The sequence below is a fragment of the Odocoileus virginianus genome, chromosome 33 (genome assembly GCF_023699985.2).
Source record: "Odocoileus virginianus isolate 20LAN1187 ecotype Illinois chromosome 33, Ovbor_1.2, whole genome shotgun sequence".
Lineage (NCBI taxonomy): Eukaryota > Metazoa > Chordata > Mammalia > Artiodactyla > Cervidae > Odocoileus > Odocoileus virginianus.
The window spans coordinates 10,767,699-10,788,440 of record NC_069706.1 but is presented as its reverse complement, the minus strand read 5'-3'; the positions used below and the strand labels follow the sequence as shown (position 1 = coordinate 10,788,440).

Below are 20,742 nucleotides of genomic sequence, written 5' to 3'. Positions count from 1 at the left end.
CAGTGATGGTGAACTACATGCCAGAGCCTTGGCATGTAGAGTCTGATGAGAAGTCGGTGCTCTTCTGGAAAAGCAGACGTGGAAACGTGTGTAAGCACTAAGGTGCTCTGGAAGCTGTGGGGGAAATGGGCACTGAGCCCGTGGGAAGCCCAGGAAGGAAGAGGTGGTGTCAGGGGAGCGAGGTGGGAGGTTTACTGGAGATGAAGGAAAGAGTCACGTCTTTTTAAAAGAATGCACGAAGGGTGGCATCCAGAAGCATGAGAAGATTACAGAAACCAACAAGCAAGAAACAAGAATCCCGGTGGGAAAATGACCAAAGGACACAGACCAGAAAGAGAGGGAAGAGGAGATACAAAGGGTCAAAAACCAGGAATGACTCATCAGCCTTGTTATGAACACATCACCAGCCTTATCAGTAATCAGGCAAATAAGTCAAAACCACAATGAGGTACTATCTTGTTCTCTGTGTTGGCAAAACATAAATTGTAAGTCTAACAGTGACAACTACTGTTGAGAACAACGGGGAGTTCTCATCTTCCTGGTTGGGAGGGAACACTTGGTCCCACTATCAGGGAGTGCAATTTGGCAACAGCTAGGGAGGCTGAAGACAAACATGACCTGTGAGCTGGCACCTCACTCAGAAGACATCTCCAATGACTCTAAAACGTGTGCCAGGAGATGTGGAAGGACATTCACAGTAACAATGTATGAATAAGGAAACTCGTAAACAACCTAATAAATGCCTGTCAAAGGGAGAATCAATAAATATATACAACACTGAATATCTGTGCAACAGAATACAAGTACAGCAGTTAGTGAATTAGAAGGACATGCATCCAAATGTATAGATCTCAACAAGGTAATGTTTGTGAAAAACACAACATGTGAAAAGATAAAAAGATTGCTATCATTTATGCAATGTCATAAAAAGGCAAACCCTCTCCTTAGCATGTATATGATAATGAAAGTGTTAAACCACAAACAGAAAGAATGTGCAGATCCACGGGTTGAGTCCCTCTGGGAACAACAATACAGAGGACTCAGCTATATCTGAAATGTTTGATTTCTAAATGTTAACACTTATTAAATCTGGATAATGATACATGCATGCTCACTATATTTTTCCATGATTCTGGGGCATGTGTAAAATATTCTGTAATAAATTTTAAAAGCTTAACAGCAAATATGAAAAAAAAGGAACAGCTATGAATTCCAGGTAGCAGGAATATCAGTGCTCATTACTGTCAGTTCAGTTAGACAGTTCAGTCTCTCAGTCATGTCTGGCTCTTTTTGACCCATGGACTGCAATATGCCAGGCTTCCCTGTCCATCACCAACTCCCAGAGCTTGTTCAAACTCATGTCCATCAAGTTGGCGATGCCATCCAACCATCTCATCCTGTCATCCCCTTCTCCTCCTGCCTTCAGTCTTTCCCAGCATCTGGGTCTTTTCCAATGAGCCAGCTCTTCACATCACGTGGCCAAAGTATTGGAGTTTCAGCTTCAGCATCAGTCCTTCCAGTGAATGTTCAGGATTGATTTCCTTTAGCATTGACTGATTGGATCTCCTTGCAGTCCAAGGGACTCTCAAGAGTCTTCTACAAAACTACAGTTCAAAAGCAAAAATTCTTTGGTGCTTAGCTTTCTTTATGGTTCAACTCTCACATCCATACCCGACTACTGGAAGAACCATAGCTTTGACTAGACGGACCTTTGTTGGCAAAGTAATTTCTCTGCTTTTTAATATGCTTTCTAGGGTTTGTCATAGCTTTTCTTCCAATGAGTAAGCATTTTTTAATGTCATGTCTGAGGTCACCATCTATAGTGATTTTGGAGCCCAAGAAAATAAAGTTTCTCACTCTTTCCATTGCTTCCCCATTTATTTGCCATGGAGTGATGGGACTGAATGTCATGATCTTTGTTTTTTGCATGTTGAATTTTAAGCCAGCTTTTTCACTCTCTTCTTTCACTTTCATCAAGAGGCTCTTCAGCTCCTCTTCACTTTCCGCCATAAGGGTGGTATCATCTGCACATCTGAGGTTACTGATATTTCTCCCAGCAATCTTGATTCCAGCTTGTGCTTCATCCAGCCCAGCATTTCGCATGATGTATTCTGCATATAAGTTAAATAAGCAGGGTGATAATATACAGCCTTGTCGTACTCCTTTCCCGATTTGGAACCAGTCTGTTGTTCCATGTCCAGTTCTAACTGTTGCTTCTTGACCTGCATATAGGCTTCTCAGAAGGCAGGTAAGTTGGTCTGGTATTTCCATCTCTTTAAGAATGTTCCACAGTTTGTTGTGATCCACACAGTCAAAGGCTTTGGCGTAGTTAATAAAGCGGAAGTAGATGTTCTGCTGGAATTCTCTTGTTTTTTGGATTATAATCTAACAGATGCTGGCAATTTTATCTCTGGTTCCTGTGACTTTTCTAAATCTAGCTTGAACATCTGGAAGTTCTTGGTTCATGTACAGTTGAAGCCTGGTTTAGAGAATTTTGAGCATTACTTTGCTAGCGTATGAAGTGAAGTGAAGTGAAGTTGCTCAGTCGTGTCCGACTCTTTGCGGGCCCCATGGACTATAGCCTACAAGGCTCCTCTGTCCATGGAATTTTCCAGGCAAGAGTAATGGAGTGGGTTGCCATTTCCTTCTCCAGGGGATCTTTCCAACCCAGGGAATGAACCCGGGTCTCCCGCACTGCAGGCAGACGCTTTAACCTCTGAGCCACCAGGGAAGCCCCTGCTAGCGTGTGAGATGAGTGCGATTGTGTGGTATTTTGAACATTCTTTGGCATTGCCCTTCTTTGGGAATGGAATGAAAACTGACTACCTTTTCCAGTCCTGTGGCCACTGCCGAGTTTTCCAAATATGCTGGCATACTGTGAATGCAGCACTTTCACAGCACCATGTTTTACATTTTGAAATAGCTCAGCTGGAATTCCATCATCTCCACTAGTTTTGTTCAAAGTGACTGTTTCCTAAGGCCTACTTGACCTCACATTCCAGGATGTTTGGCTCTAACTGAGTGGTCACACCACCGTGGTTATCTGGGTCATGAAGATCTTTTTTGTATAGCTCTTCTGTGTATTCTTGCCACCTATTCTTAATATCTTCTGCTTATTAGGTCCATACCATTTCTATCCTTAATTGTGCCCATTTTTGCATAAAATGTTCTCTTGGAATCTCTAATTTTCTTGCATTTTTTCCCCTTCTTTTAAGAATTCATCACTGTATAATAATATACCATTGGATAACCACTCTGGGAAGCTCTCCGGCAGTATCTACTTAAGTGGAGCATGCCCATCCTCTGACCTGGCAATTCCATTCCTGAGCATAGACTCACAGAAATGAGGGCTGATCTCCACTAGAAGACATCTCTGTACAAGGTTGCTAATTAAGCACTACATTAATTGAGCCATCCAAATATCCAGGAACAGTCAAACACAACAAAAAAACACTGTGATATATCCATACAATGGAATCTTCTCAATGGAATTTATACAATGCAACTTTCCATGCAATGGAATACGACACAGCAATGAAAAAAAGATTGTTCTGCAAGAACATGAATGAATCGTACAGACGTGATGCTGAGAGAAAGAAGCCAGACACAAAGGAGGACAGACTATCATCGCACTGATGTCAAATTCTAAACCAGGCAAAATGAATCGATGAACTAGAAATCAGGAGAGTGGCCAGCCATGTGTGGAGAGCGACAAGTGGAGGCCGGGAGTTCTGCTAACGGTCTATGCTTTGGTCTCTGTGCTGTTAGCACAGGCGCGTTCATTTTGCTAAAATCCATCAAGCAGCACACTTAAGACTGGAGGTATGCTATAACTCAGTTTAAAAAACAAAACAAAAAAAACCCACCACCACAGCAACGAGAGCAATGAAGAGGGAGAGGAAGATGACAGAAGGGAAGAAAGAACCCAGCATGCCTGTGTTTGAGTCGTCAGAGGTTACAGAAGAATGGCAACCAAACTCGGGAGGCTTCTCTGTAGACCTATTACTTCAAGCTAGCGTTTGAGGTACTGGGCTAACAGCTAAGTAGCAGCGCCTCATTGGATCATCACAAAAGCCCTCATCCCACGTGACCGCTGAGGCAACCGAGTCGCAGGCTTGCCTGAGGTCACGTGGCCAGTGTACGCCAGAAAGGCAAAGAAAGGAAAGTGAAGTCGCTCAGTTGTGTCCACCTCTTTGCGATCCCATGGACTGTAGCCTGCCATGCTCTGCCGTCCATGGGATCTTCCAGGCAAGAATACTGCAGTGGGTTGCTGTTCCTTCTCCAGAGAATCTTCCCGATGCAGGGATCAAAGCTGGGTCTCCCACATCACAGGCACACGCTTCACCATGTGAGCCACCAGGGAGTCAGAGACAGGGTCTACCTGTGGCTAACGGCGCATCAGAGCCCACACCCTGAGCCTCTTGGCCTCTGGCAACTTAGAAGCCAAACTGCCAAATTGCAAAGCTTCTAAAAATGCCTAAGCGGACTTCTCTGGCGGGTCAGTGGCTAAGACACCGTGCTGTCAATGCAGGGCTCAATTCCTGGTCAGGGAACAAGAGCCTGCATGCCGCAACTACGACCCAGAGCAGCCAAATAAATAAATACTGAAAAAAATACAATAAAAATGCACCTGCTGCAGAGAAAGTCAAGGGGAAGCGGATGGCTCCCTCCGTACATGAGGAATTCTGGCCCCAGAAAGCTGGCAATGGGGACAGAACTAAATGGTGGCAACTTGAGAAAGTACGGATGTTTCTCCCTAGTTGCTGAGATGAACCGAGACTGCAACACAGAGTTCTTGAGTGTCAATGGAAGCACTTAAGAGGAAGGGAGCAATTATTCTTACTTATTGGAGATGTGAGTGAACGCTGAGAGGTACTCTTCTGGGTTGTGATTTTAAGCAGATGTCCAAAAATGTGAGGAGGGGAAAGCAGACATGACATGGATTAAGTATGTTCAGAAGGGCCTTCAGAGCTAGAAGGGAGATTAAACAGTGACATACAAGTTACTTAACAGCCCCGGAAATATGTGGGGCGACCCTTACTGCCCAGGAGCGAGCCCAGTGTTCTATAATTCATGGCCATCTCCAAACCCATGGGTTCCACACTGCTGCGGCAGAGGCCTCCACCAGAGCGGAGTGAGGGGGAAGCTGGCTGGTGAACTGGGGGCCGGCGCCCTGGTGAGTCACAAGGCACGGCTGCTGCAGTGTCTTTGCAGACCCTCCTGGGAATATTCTCACTGTTGGGTCTACGTCCAGAGGGCAGGTAGGGCCTGAGCATCTTTCTAAGAGCAATTACCAAAGAGCTTTGAGTGTTGTGGCATGCGGGATCTTCTGCAACACTTACAACTCTTTGTTTGATATATGCTCCTGGAAAATAAATAAAAGTGTTCAGTGATGCAGGGAACCGAGGAGAAAGGGAGCTGAAGCCACACAACACGGGTGTCACACACTGATATCGATGGAGCTTGAGTTCATTTGTTCATCAAACACGTTTGGACTCCCCTGGTGGTCCAGTGCTTAAGAATCTGCCTGCCAATGCAAGTGACATGGGTTTGTTTCCTGGTCTGGAAAGATTCCACCTGCTGTGGGGCAAGAGGGCAACTAAGCCCATACACCACAACTACTGAGCCCATGGCCAGCAACTACTGAGGAGGCCACGGCAATGAGAAGCCACTGCAATGAAGCTCACACACTGCAACTGGAGAGTAGCTACTGCTTGCAGCAAATAGAGAAAGCCTGCATGAAGCAGGGAAGACTCAGCACAGCCAAAAATAAACAAACGTTTAAAAAGAAAACAACATTTAACTCAGCACCTGCTACGTGCCAGGCACTGAGTGAGATGCTGAGAAGACACAGATTCAGCAGGCCTGGTCCTGCTCTCTAATTGCATGGGATAACGGGGCAAAGAGAGGACTGTGCATCAGGCAGTCCAGAGGGAGCGTGAAAAAGGAAGTCAGGGGAAAGAGAGCTGACACTCTGGAGTTCAGGGAAGGCTTCCTGGAGGAGGTGGCACCTGCAAGGTCTGTGACTTGAGACCACCAGGATGATCCTCTTGGAATCAAACTCTTCATACACTACACAGGAAACGCAGGGGATGGGAACAAAACGGGAATTACACCTCTAGCTGAGGCTCTGGACTATTCGTTTATAAAATGATCTTGATTTTTTTTAACTGGATTTTAATTAGATGCTATAGAGCATCCCCCTCCTACAAGAATCCATATCTCCATAGGTAGGCATATATAACTATAGTCTAGATCCGAGGCTCAGCACTCTTTCTCTCCTGAGACAATTTTCCTGGCCAGATGACTTTGGCAACTGCTCTCTGGAAAATATCTTAAGAGGCTCTTCACTGTATTAAAGGGAAACACAAATGTGTGGTGTATAATGAGCCCAATTTCTTTCTCCTTCTTGTTTAATACATTAAGTACCGGGACTATTTACACAGTAGTTGGCAGGGTGTCAAAAGAGAAACAAGCTTGCGTTTATGGCTTCATTCAGCTAAAGCATCTTTTCTCTCTGGAAAACCGTGAGCTTCCGGGGACTGTGTCTGCGCTCCCTGTGTCTCAGTTCCGACTGGGTGGCCTATCTGCATTGCCTTCTGGATCTTTTCCCCACACGAGGGTGCTCCTGGGAGAATCCCACGAGACGATGCCTTTCTGCAGAGAAACCTGCAGTACCACGTGACTCCCTGTGGTGCCGGCTCCCGGGTCTGGGTGGGAGGGAGGGTCACGTGAGCTTCTCGACCAGGAGGCACAGGGCCATCAGCACGAGCCGGACTTGATCCCTGATGGGAGCCCCAGGAGCTTGGGTGGTAGGCTTACAGCAGCCGAGCCTGTTTCCTCATCTGTAAGACATCTTTCTACAGGGCCTGGCAAGAACTGCAGGATGAGAAAATGACTACAGAGCCTTCAGTATACAAGCCAGGCACAGGATGGCTGGTATTAACATGCACACAAAAGTGAGGGGGCTCCAGACAGACCACCTATGTCAGGCTTGTCCACTGCTTGGGCTCAGAGTCTCAGAATCCTCTACGGGAAAGAGGTGCGTACTTATGTGTCCACTTGCTCCATCTCACTACCGAGCCATGGGACCCGTTTAACCAACTGGCACGCAGCGCTTACCATAAGCAGGCACAGTTGTGAGTGCTGTAGACACATTACCACCTCAAATCCTCATAACAACACTAGGAAGGAAATGCTGACACTACCCCTGGTACACAGAAGCAGAAACTGAGACACAGAGAGGTCAGATAACTTGCCCAGGCACACACAGCTAGTGAGTGAGTGAGAACCTTTATCCTTTTTGTTTTACTCTCAGGGCTGGCAAAGACCTACAGAAGGAATACATATACAAATAGGTGAATGAATGATGTTGCATACACTTAGGTTTATCAGGAAGGTTTATAAGCCTGTGGGTTGACTATAAAGGCACAGCTTCTAGCTCTAAAAAAGGCCCCTAAGTGAGGGTGGGTGGTGTGTGAACCTGGATGATTCAGGAGAAGGGAGAGGCAATCAAGGGCTCTGGCTTCGCCTGCTCCCTGATTTCTATACCAACGAGGTTAAGAAACTGACTTAAGGGACTTTCTTGGCAGTCCCCCAGCGGTTAAGACTCTGTGCTTCCACTGCAGGGGGCCTGGGTTCAACCCTGGTGAGGGAACTATTAAGATCCTGCACAACTCGTGGACGATGGCATGACTGCATGACTTTAATTTTTAAAAAATTAAAAAACAAAGAAACTGACTTAAAAAATCAATGTCAGTGTCCACCAACCGAGCAGCGGCTAAATAACCTACATTCGCCGGCCCTCCAGCACCCTCCGTGGTGGACCTGTAGTGAGAGGGTGAAGGCGCAGGGCCCTGCAGACCATCTGCCTGGGCTGACACAGCAGCCCTGACAGCACTGAGCGAGATGACCTCGGACAGGTCACTTCCCCTCCCTGTGTCTCTTGTTTCATTTGTAGAGTGAGGTCACGGGGGTGGTTTTCTGCTCCAGGCAAGGGAGGAGGTGTGAGGCCGGCAGAAGGATGCCTCCTTTGAGGTGTTGTTCAGTCACTCAGTCGTGTCCGACTCCTTGCACCCCTACGGCAGGCCTCTCTGTCCCTCACCACCTCCGAAGTTGGCCCAAGTTCACGTTCACTGCATCGGTGATGCCATCCAGCCACCTCATCCTCTGACACCCTCTTCTCCTTCTGCCCTCAATCTTTCCCATCATCAGGGACTTTTCCGATGAGTCAGCTGTTCGCATCAGATGACCAAAATACTGGAGTTTCAGCTTTAGCATCCGTCCTTCCAACAAGTATTCAGGGTTCATTTCCCTTAAGACTGACTGATTTGATCATCTTCCCTGAGATGCTCTCACCCTGATCTCCAGGACCTGGCTACACTACCTCACATAGCAACAGGGACTTTGCAGGGGTGATGAGGGACCCTGAGATGGGGAGATGTTCCTGGGTTACCAGGTTGGACCACAACAAATCTCAAAAGCAGAAAACCTTCCCCTGGTGTGGTCAGCAGAAGATGGGACTATGGCAGAGTGGTCAGAGAGACACGGCGCTAAAGATGGAGACAGGGGTCACAGGTAAAGGAATGCAGGAAGCCTCCAGAAGCTGCAAAAGGCAAGGAAACAATTCTTCCCTGGAGCCACCAGGAAGAATCAGCTGTGCCCACACCTTGACTTCAGCCCAGTGAGACCTGGCTTAGACTCCTGACCTCCTGAACTGTAAGACAACACATGCGTGTTGCTCTCTACTGCCAGGTCTGTGGTATTTGTTAAAAGGCATTCATCGGAGGCTAACACAGACACACAGAGGAAACGGCACATGGACGGGGAGAACCTCCCCACAACTGCCTGCGTTCCCACCTGCTCCCTCATGTGAGACTCATCACCAGGATGCCTGCTGGCCCGTTGAGCATCGTCCCTCCAACAGAAAGCAACCCTGATTCCCCCTCCTCATTCTCCTCTGAGCTCACTGGGAGCCCCCTCCAGTCTGCAGGATTCACTAGCTTTTCTCCTCACAAGACTGTGAACTGTGTGAAGGCAGAGACCACACTTTGAATCATCTCTGACACCGCACACCTAGCATGACAGTCCTGACCTTGAGACATATCTGCCAAGTGGAAGAATTCACCTCTGTATTCCTCCAAGATGCCTGCTTGTTCCTCCTGCTGTTTCCAACTTCTGCTGGGGTCCTGCCATTGGCCCCGGCGGCTGCATTGAAATCTACACCTCTAGGGAGTTGCAAAGCGTTTTCCACGGCTTAGCGAGTGCCCATCGGTTCCTCCACGGCACACTGGTGTGTTTGTTTTTAATGAGAACTTTAATGCATAACTTCTCCAACAAGTTGAATTATCTGCAGCTCGGGAGAAAGCGATTCGCCTTGCCTTTGTGTCAAATGAACTTTCAGAGACTGACTCCATTATCCTAAGAAGGAACGACAGGCCCTTAATTCTCATTTGCTCACTGAGCAATAATGGAGATTTTTAGTAGTATCATCAAAAAACATGTCTTCCACCTAAGTCCTCGTACCAGTCAAATCCATTTGGACAGGGAGCTCTCAAGCCATGACCTTTGGTCACTAGGCAGCCAGCTTTCCTGTCTGTAAAGGCTTGCCGGTCTTCTGCTCATCCTGCAAGAAACATTCAGCCAAAAGCGGAATGGGAACAACCTCTAAACATACCCTGAAAGTTACTCTACTCCTTTTTGGAATTCAGATTTTTCTGCATTTGTGCCAAGACCCAGTAAAGTAAAGAGAGTAAAAGGGAAACTTTTCCATTTCGTTTCTGTTCATGTAGTCATTCATTCAGGCCACAAGCATCTCTGTTGTGTTGGTTCTATTCTAGGAACTGGAGAGAGCAGTTTTCATGAGCTTCCATTCCAGGGCAGAGAGAAGGATGCTATTCAAAGACACAAAGAAACCATCTCCACTCAGAGTATGTGCCGGGAGAGGCTGGGCAAAAATGAAAACAAAGTGATGGGCAAGAGACTGGCTGAGGGGGCAGCATTGACCAGGATGCTGGGGAAGACTTCTCTTGAGGAGTGGAGCTGAGCTGGGCACTCACGAGTCGAAGGAGCGGTCCAGGCACAGACGGGCGGAAAGTCATTCCTGGCAGAGGGAAGGGCAGGTGCAGAGGCCAGAGAGCAGCATGGACATGTACCCACCTCCAGGCAGAAGCTGTAAGAACCAGCATCCGGTCTGCCTCTGTCCCTTGTCCTGCTGCCATAAGCGTGCTGAGAGGAGGCTCCGGCAGCCTGGGCGGTGATGCTGTGAGTGGCAGAGCTCCTCACCAACACGTGATGGACCCAAGCGTGAGCCTGGGTGATTTCGGCTGCCAAGATCACGGTGCTGTTTGTTATCTCCGTCGAAGCATAACAAACTGTGGAAAACTCTTAAAGACATGGGAATAGATCATCTTACCTGTCTCCTGAGAAACATCTATGCCGGTCAAGAAGCAAAGGTCAGAACCTTATGTGGAACAACTGACTGGTTCAAAATTGGGGAAGGAGTACAAGAACGCTGTTTATTGTCACCCTGTTTACTTAATTTATATACAGAGCAAATCATATGAAATTCTGGGCCGGATGAGCTATAAGCTGGAATCAAGAATGCTGGGAGAAATATCAACAACCTCAGATATGCAGATGGCATCAGTCTAATGGCAGAAAGTAACGAGGAACTAAAGAGCCTCTTGATGAGGGTTAAAGAGAAGGGTGAAAAAGCCGACTTAAGAAAACTAAGATCATGACATCTGGTCCCATCACTTCATGGCAAATGGAAGGGGAAAAGGTGGAAGTAGTGACAGATTTCCTCTTCTTGGGCTCCAAGATCACTGCAGATGGTGACTGCAGCCATGAAGTTAGAAGATGATGGCTTCTTGGAAGGAAAGCTAAGACAAACCTAGACATCATATTGAAAAGAAAAGACACCACTTTGCCAACAAAGGTCCATGTGCTCAAGCTCTTTCCAGTAGAGAGTTGGACCATAAAGAAGGCTGAGTGAGGAAGAATTGATGCTTTTGACCTGTGGTGTTGGACAAGACTCTTGAAAGTCCCTTGGACTGCAAGGAGATCCAACCAGCCAATCCTAAAGGAGATCAACCCTGAATACTCACTGGAAGACTGATGCTACAGCTGAAGATCAAATACTTCAACCACCTGATGTGAAGAGCCGACTCACTGGAAAAGACCCTGATGCCAGGGAAGACTGAAGGCAGAGAAGAGGAGGCTGACAGAGGATGAGATGGTTGGATGGCATCACTGATTCAATGGACATGAACTTGAGCAAACTCTGGGAGATGGTGAGGGACAAGGAGGCCTGGCGTGAGGCCACCCCTAGGCTCACAAAGAGTCAGACACAACTAAGTGACTGAACAACAACAAAAAAAAAACAAGCCTATCCTGAGTGATACAAGTCCCATGACTATGATATTTAATAGTTAATAATAACTTTAGGGGCTTCCCTGGTAGGTCAACTGCCAGAGCTACTGGTGAAGGACAGGGAAGCCTGGCGTGTGGCAGTCCATGGGATTGCAAAGAGTCAGACACAGCTTACCAACTGAACAACTTTAACATGGGCTTCCCTGGTGCTCAGTGGAAAAGAATCCGATTGTAATGCAGGAAACCGCCTTCAGTGCAGGGGATGCAGGTTTGATCCCTGGGTTGGGAAAATGCCCCAGAGGAGGGCATTGCAACCCACATCAGTACTCATGCCTAGAGAATCCCATGGACAGAGGAGCCTGGTGGGCCACAGTCCATGAAGTCACAAGAGCTGGACACGACTTAGCAACTAAACCACCACTACCAACTTTAACATACAACTATTGTGGCCTGACTTGGCTACGAAGGAATACATATTTCATTGACTCAGAAAACTATTTTAATGCAATGGGCTGGATTGGTACATGAAGGCATGAATATATCTCCATCGAGTGCACTGGGATCCCTGAGCATTTATAACTAAACACATACACAGCATACTGTGGTAAAAGAAATGCATTGGTGAAGACAAATCTTTTATCCAGAAAACTATAAAATGTGTAAATTTAATTGATTTTTTAAAAGTTCAAACTGGGGTTAAGATGACATTTTACTTCTAGGGAAACAGAAATTTAGGCTAGAAAGGTACTCATCTGATGAATTTTAAAAGGCTACAAAGTGTTTTAATATGTCCTTGAATACTGTCCAGGACTGTGGATTCTACAGTGAATCATTTAACGGGTCTAAGGCTTAGAGCAACAAGGTGCATGTAACTCAACGCACCTGGGGATGTGTGTCTGCATATTAATACATGCCTTAATGGTCCGGGCAGGCAAGTGTTCCATATTAATACATGCCTCAAGTGTTCCATTGGTGAAGTGACCCAATCAAAGAAAAGACTTTGATGGGGTACATTTTTCTAGCTCAATTGAGAATCAAGCTCTCTAGAAACTTTACCCACAGAGTATCAAAGCAGGAATTCCGAGCTATTAGACTCAGGTGTGGCCAGTGAAAGCTTGGTCTTGTAAGAAGAGTTCATCACCGGCCTCTGTTGGGCATTGAGGTCCTGAATCCTGACTCATTCTGCCCTTGAAAATCAGACAGATCCTCAGATCCAGTGGGGGGAGGGGGGCGACACAGACTAGAGGGAATTAAACTAGAGTTAGAACCTGACCAGGGCTTCTCAGGTGGCTCAGTGGTAAAAATCTGCCCACCAATTCAGGAGATGCAAGTTCGATCCCTGCATCAGGAAGATCTCCTGGAGAAGGAAATGGCAACCCACTCCAGTATTCTTGCTGGAGAATTCCAAGGACAGAGGAGCCTGGTGGGCTTCAGTCCATGGGGTCGCAGAGTCAGACATGACTGAGCACTCATGCATGCAGAACCCAACTAGCCAATTAAAAACTAAAGGACCACACAGACTAGACAAGCGGCCAAGGCCCTGAGTTGTGAGATTCCTAAGCAAGACTGGAAACTGTCAGATCCACTCCTGACCATGGGGAACAGAACCAACGATCTGGTGAAGAACCAGCCAGTGTATGTGTATAAGCCAGTCATCACTGGGTCAGGTCCACCCAGAGGGTACCTTTAATTCCAAGCTCATCTATTTGCAAACAGGGTTGCACTGGGTACCCTACTGATAGATCTCACAGGCGCAAAGCCCACTGCTGGTGAAGGTCAGGCCCAGATTGACAGGGATGGGAGACCAGGAGAAGGGCTGCAGGCGGCCCACTCAGAGGGGAAGCCCACTCTCACCGGGTGTGCCTGACACAGGAGAGGCAGGACTGCTCGTGCTCTGTCTGTGGTCACGTAACTCCAGAAGGCTCCTCCGACTCCTCAGGGCTGCGCTTCCTCTCACTAAACCTGAGCCTGGCACACCAGCACGCTGAGGGCTGGCGATGCTCTGGATGGCTCTCTCTTGTCTTAAATAAGTTCAGTGCAACCATAAGGCTTGAGGAGAGATGAGGTGGGGAGGGGGTGTCCCTTGGGGCTGCGGAGAAAGCATTCAGCAAGTGTGGCCCCAAAGATGTCCCTCCCCATCCTCATCCCAGAGTCCAAGAACATCTCACCTTACATGGCGAAAGGGACTCTGCAGAACTTGAGAGAGGAGATGATCATAGATTTTGGGGGGTGGGGTGGGGCTGTGATCACAGGGTATCAGAGGAGTCAGAGAAGGAGATCTATGTTAATAGAAGCAGAGACACCAGAGCGATGAGATTGTGGCCTTGAAGACAGAAGCAGGCCACAAGCTAATGGATGTGGGGGCCTCTAGAAGTGGCAAACAGCAAGGAGTGGCCTCTCCCCTGGAGCCTCCAGGAGGAATACGGCCCCCGCCCAGGCCTGAATCGTAGCCCATTGAGGCTGGCTTTAGATAATTCACTGCAATTGTTTTAGAACACTAAACGTGTGGGAAACTGTTGCAGCAGGCCATGTGCATGGGTGTGTGTTCAGTCACTCAGTCGTGCCCAACTCTTTCGGCCCCCAAGGACTGCAGCCCACCAGGCTCCTCTGTCTGGGGATTTCCCAGGCAAGAACTCTGGACTGGGTGGTTGCCATTTCCTCCTCCAGGGAATCTTCCGGACCCAGGGATCGAACCTGCATCTCCTGCATTGGCAGGTGGGTTCTTTACCACTGCGCCACGGGAAGCCACCTTACAGCAGCCACAGGAAGCGAAAACACACTGGAAGACAGACATGCCCGCAGTCCAGCCTTGTACTAATTCCCTCAGGGAGACGCACACAGGCCACGTTCCCTGAAGGTGTCATGCAAGGGCTGCGCCAGGGTAATGCTCTCTGCAGATGAGAACATCTTACAGTGATAATACGTTGGTTACATAGAATTTCATTTTATGACACTTAAAGATATTCTGGATGGGTCCTAAGATTTGTATGAGCCGGCAAGTCATGAGATTAAATCAGTAATATAGTCCCCTCCCCCATTTTCATAAGAAGTATTGTACTCCTTGCTGTGAACAAGTGTAGAATTTCTCAGTCTTCTGTATTTTATGGGCTCAACTCTATTTTTCTTCAACAGAAGAAAAGGAACAACAGATTTATTCTGGATCTGAGACAAACCTGCTTTATAACTCTTTAAATTATGTTCCAGCAGACCCTGATGTGATCAGACTTCTAATTTGGTTTAAACACAGAAACCTCTGAACATGTAAACACAACAGTCAGTAAGTTTTCTCTACGGAATTGGCAAGTGTGGGTAGTGGGTTACAGAAACTCTTGCTCTGGTTTTTCTATGAGAAAGACCATAGGATATCCTAGGAAATTCAAGGCCAGAGGGACCTGCAACAGGCTTCATCCATGTGACAGTGCTGTGGTTCCCACACTCCCTGGGGGTCAGCACCCCTGCGGGGTCCCAGCCCCAGAATCCGTCTTCCAGTAGGTGCAGGGCAGAGCCTGAGAACCTGCGTTCTCACAAGCTCCAGGTGAGGCCGATGCTGTGGATCGGGGGTCACACTCTGAAAACCACCTCCCATCCAAGGCCCAATTTCTCCCAGGTCCTGAGGAGGGTCCATGTTATCTCATCTGATTCAACTGCCCCTGCCAAGCTAGTTCATATGGTGCAACTGATGAAGGGTCTCCATCTCCTACTTGACCAGAAGCCAGGAGCTCTCCGGCTTGTCTGTATCCTGGAGTTACATTGAAACCCCTCCACGCACAGGCCTCACTCCAGGCCAATCAGCCCAGGATAGGGGGTGAGGGGTGGGCAGGTCGCAGGGTTTGGATAGCTTCCCAAGTGATCCAAAACCCAGCCAAGATGGAGAATGGCTGCAAACATGATGGATGACAAAAATGATGCCAACCGACTGAAGCAGACAACACAGCGGGGCCCTATGCCAAGCGCGGCTGTCATCTTTGGTGCCACTTACAGTGTGACACTGACTGGGGCTCAGTAATGCTGGCTGGATGACTGCATGGATGCTAACCGACCAGAGAGGAGGGCTAGTGCCTCCTTTCTCCCAGGTACAAGGATGAACATACAGAAACACACTAGTTCGTTATCAGTGACCAACCCTCATGGGGCAGCAACCCTGTAATAAAACAAGCTCTTCTGAGAAAGCCTTCCCTGGGAAATAACTCCATACTCTTTAAGTCCAAATAAATATCATGACAACCATGGATGAGAACTATAAGACTTTTTTTTTGGTCCAGAACAGAAGCTGGCAAACTATGTCCCATAGGCGAGATCCAGCTGCCACCTCTTCTAATAAATAAAAGTTTTCCTGGCACACAGGCATGCTCACGTGCACACACACTGTCTGCACACACTGGCGGAGCTGGGTATTTTGGCTGAAGTGGTAGGGGCTGCGAAGCCAGGACACTTACTCTCTGGCCTTTTAGCAGAACAGGTGTGGCAGTCCCACTCTGGAGAAATCAGAGGATGGACATGCAGACAAGACGTAACGTGATTGTCTTTTGGGGGAATGAATGGTGGGTGGCCGTTTACTTCATTCCCATCTTTTTTCTCGTATCAGCCAACTTTTTGAGTTATATAAAGGAGCCCAGATGTTTAAATCACTGGCAGGAGGAGAAGACAGAGGCGCCAGTCGGAGAGCTGCCCAGCCCACAGCGTGATGGCACCTACCTTGTTTCCAATGGCCTTCTTGGGCGGGAAGTTGAAGGCCCTCACTTGAGGGTATTTGTTCTGTAACTTGTGGTGCAAACTCCTGAACTCTGCATACCGCCGATAGACATTCCACTCATCGTCTTTTATCCGGATGTAGACCTTTGGAGAAAAAGAAAAGAGAAAGAAAATTCAAGTCTCCTAAAACTCTCATTCCATCTTGGATGCTTCCATGTCCTGGCTATTGTAAACAGTGCCGCAAAGAACACTGGGGGTCATGTGTCTTTTAGAAATTGTGGTTTTCTCACAGTATGTGCCCAGCAGTGGAGTTGCTGGGCATATGGTAGGCTTACTACTCAGCCATAAAAAATGAATTTGAGTCAGTTCGAGTGGGGTGGATGAACCTAGAGCCTATTATACAGGGTGAAATCAGTGAAAAGAAAAAATCCAATTTGGTATACTAACACACATATGTGGAATCTAGAAAAATGGTGTTGATGAACTTATATACTCTCATGTGTAAAATGGACAACTGATGAGAAGTTGCTATATCGCACAGGGAGCCCAGCTGGTGCTCTGTGATGAACTAGAGGGGTGGGATAGGGGAGTGGAGGGAGGCTTGAGATGGAGGGGATATTTGTATAATTACGGCTGATTTGCACTGTTGTATGGCAGAAACCAACACAACATGGTAAAAATTTTAAAAATAAAAAAGTGAAAAAAAATTCTCATTACAAAGGGGGTGGGGCTCTGGCAACACCTCCTGCCAGGAAAACCAACTCTGATAGCAGGGCCACACCTGCCCCCTGGGTCACTGGAGGCCCAGTGCTGGGCGTGGAGGAGGGACTCAGTGTACCACATGCGTAGATGGGTACATGAGAGAATGGCACCATCTGGCAGGCTGCGTACTGATGAACATCAGTTCCCAGTATCAGTGGAGACCGACAGCCCAATTCATCTCAGAGACGCATTTTCCATGCTTTTGTCACAAGCATGCTGTCACAGTGACAGATGGCGGGGGAGAGGCCATTCATCCTCGCTGGCTTGTGTTTCTTCATCTGTTAATGGAGCTGACTAACAGCGCCTCCTCCCAAGGTGGTGGGGAGAACAGTCAGGCTTATAAGCCGTGCAGCTGTGCCTGGGTCACATAGACCAGCACGCCGGCGGGGAGGGGCGGGTGGTTTGAAACCAATCCCAGGAAGGAGGAGGGAGGGAGGGGGCAAGAGCCGAGATCAGCACAGCCAGATGGAAGGTCACATCAGGATGGGATACACACACCTGGGGCATCAAACTTCTTCATTTTAATCAAGATGTGATCCTCAAGCTAACATTCAAGGGGTATAAAATGTAAGGGCTATTTCACCTGCCTTTTTAAAAAATTTTTACAGGCACCCACACCTTCCAGGAACACTACCTCAGAAAGCAAAACAGAGAAGTGGGAGAGAGCTCAAAGAATTTTTTTAAAATTGTGTGAGTTAATAAGAACAGCCCAGGGCTTTTCTGGTGGTTCAGTGGTAAAGGATCCGCCGGCCAATGCAGGAGGCATGGGTTTGATCCCTGGTCTGGGAGGATGCCACGTGCTGTGGAGCGACTAAGCCCGTGGGCCACAACTACTGAGGCCCACGCCCTAGAGCCCGTGCTCCACAACAAGAGAAGCCTGTGTACTTCAGTGAAGATCCACCGCAGCCAAAAAGAAATAAAATTAAAACAAAAAAGAAAAGAGCAGCCCAGAGCATGAAGTCTCCACTGATAAATAGCTATTGTAATCTGCAGTCAGCGAATGTCAATGCACATCTTAAAATCTCTTTCACCATAAAAGCAGGCACCTCTACAGTGACTGATAAATTCTGCCTCTCTCTAAAGAGTACCCTGCATCTCCAGATGCGGACCTCATATATCTGAGCTCTGGGAAGGCGACCACCAATATTCTGGCCAACAAGGTGAAGGAAGGAGGATTTAAACTCAAAGAATGCCAATCAATGGATGGAAGTTTCCAGCAGACTTAGATGGAGCAACCTCCGTTGCTCCTATTGAGTCTGACAGAAGCCCCCAAGTGAAGAGAGACTGTAAATATCCTGGATGACAGATATCAAGTGATCTCAAGAGGCTTGAGGGATGAGTCTAACACAACATGATGAAACTTTAAAAGATCAGTGCCAGACTTTGCAATACAACCCCAAAAGCCAACACTGTAAGATAAGATGGGGGAGATACAGTACAGCAATGGCCTGTGGGATAAAGTCTCATGGGTTTTAGTAAATTTAAGTTAAGTGAATACTGTTAAAGGGTCACCAAAAAAAAGGCCTATGTATTATTTGCTCAGTCGTGTCTGATTCTCTGCAACCCCCTGGACTACAGCCCACCAGGCTCTTCTGTCCATGGGATTTCCTGGGCAACAATACTGGAGTGGGTTGCCATTTCCTTCTCCAACTATTTGGATCTCATTAAAAGGTATCTGATATATTTTAAATAAAAGGAGTTGATGAGTCTTGCTCTATTTTAAATCGACCATGCCAACTTAGGTTTTGGCTGCTGCCTGTTAAAAGATGAATTGAAATAGGTTCAGAAATGCCCAGAAAATTTGCTACTCCAAATGTGGTCCGCGAACCAGGAGCATCAGTATCACGTGATAAGATGGCAGAAATGCAACGTATCAGGCTCCACCCCAGATATACTGACTCAGAATCTGTGTCTTAACCAGAACCCAACTAGTTCACACACACTTTAAAGTTTAGAAGCACAGGTCCTCAGAGATGATCTGCAGCCAAATTATCAGAGGAAGATGGAAGACGCTGGAGGATGATAAACCGAGCCTAAAGATGCAGGAGGTACGGATCTCTGAAGACTGCAACGAGGAAAAGCAAAGACCAAGATGATGTGTTCTGGATGATTCCAGGAGGCAAACTTCCAGCAGACAGAAACTAGAGAAAGACAAGTTTCATTAGGAAAGAACTTTATAGCAGCCAAAGTTACCTAAAGAGGAAAAGATGTGTCTCAAGAGCTTTTTTGGCACTAGGTGCCCAAGCAGTGGTACAATAGACAGACGGTTATCACAATTATGCAAGGATTTGCTTTGTAACAGTGAAGGATAATTAGACCCCAGAAGCATCTGGAAAGGCTTGGCTAGCTGTGGAACGGAGACTTCAGGAATTAAGTCTCCACGAACTGAGACAAGATGGATCAGTCGGCAAATAAACCCAGGAGCTCACAGGACTTGTAGGGCATTCTTTGGGTCCTCCCAAGTCACAGTAAATGCAAGCTGCCCAATCAGTATCCATTTCCTTCCAATACTTCTAGCAGAAGCAATGTGTTCAGGGGGGAAAAAATTTAACTACATTTTCCGGTGCTCCTGGCCAGACTCATTAGAAAAGATCCTGATGCTGGGAAAGATTGAGGGCAAGCAGAGAATCAGGCAACAGAGAATGAGATGGTCGGATGGCATCGCTGACTCAATGGCCATGAGTCTGAGCAGACTCAGGGAGGTAGTGAAGGACAGGGAAGCCTCATGTGTGGCAGTTCATGGGGTCGCAAAGAGTCAGACACAACTTAGCAACTGAACAACAGGGAGATGAAAGAAAGCTCTTAGAAGAGATCTGACCCAGCTGGTAAGTGCCTTTTTATTCTTCTCCCTGTCTTCCTCTTTCTCAAACACAGATGTGAAGACTGGAGTCCAGCAGTCATTTTATGATCATGAGGTGATCAGGAGAATGGATATAGAAAAGTGGAAGGACCTTGGGTCTCTGATGAAATTATGGGGCAACCACACCAAATACTAGATAATCTATTCAAAATCTTTTTTTTTTTAAAGAGAAATATTCACCTCTAAACTGTTCAAGCTAAGGTTTTAGAGGTCTGCAGACTCATGGCTGAATGCCATTCTTCTCTGATACATCTTGAATGGACTGTACCTACTTGTACTATATTTTTATACAAGTCCAAATATCCCCTTAAGAGTGGCAAATTTAATTGCTTATCTGATCATCAAGTACAAAACAAATTATATAGGTCAGGGGAGGTAAACTGTGGCTCTGTGGGTCAAATCCAGACACATCTATTTGTTGTTGTTGTTCAGTCACTAAATTGTGTCTGACTCTTAGCGACCCCACAGACTGCAGCATGCCAGGCTTCCCTGTCCTCCAATATCTCCTGGAGTTTGCTCAAATTCACAGTCACTGAGTTGGTAATGCTATTTGCTTACCTATTGTTTATAGCTGCTTACAATGGCAGAGTTGAGTGGCTGCAACAAAGATCACATGGCCTGCAAAGCTAAAAATACTTACTCTCTGCATGCGTGCATGCTAAGTCTCTTCAGTTGTGTCCAATTCTGTGTGGCCCTATGGATTCTGCTGTGCTCCTCTGTCCATGGGATTCTCCAGGCAAGGATACTGGAGTGGGTTGCTTTACCCTCCTCCAGGGGATCTTCCCAACCCAGGGATCAAACCCATATCTTTTACGTATAAATTGGCAGGCGGGTTCTTAACCACCAGCACCATCTGGGAAGCCATTTACTTTCTGGTCCTTTACAAAATAACTTCTCTGGTCCCTGATTTAGATACTCAGAAAGTCCTCATTATTGTTGTTTTTCAACAAAGATATCCAAATCTAGTGCAGAGAAGGGCAGTGCTTTCCAATAATTACCAGCCCTGGGGTGGACCACACAGAAACCATCTGGGACCCAGGAATTCCTGGAGTTCC

General features: G+C 47.1%; 1 protein-coding gene across 2 annotated transcripts in view; it reads right to left on the bottom strand.

The window, feature by feature from the left end:
• Positions 1 to 20,742, bottom strand: part of SNX29 (sorting nexin 29) — a 577,193-nt gene that overhangs the window by 90,539 nt on the left and 465,912 nt on the right. For both annotated transcript variants that reach the window (XM_070460803.1, XM_070460804.1), the window contains exon 19: positions 16,069 to 16,209. In XM_070460803.1, coding sequence (XP_070316904.1) covers positions 16,069 to 16,209 — 141 coding nt within the window. The remainder of the gene's footprint in view (positions 1 to 16,068; positions 16,210 to 20,742) is intronic.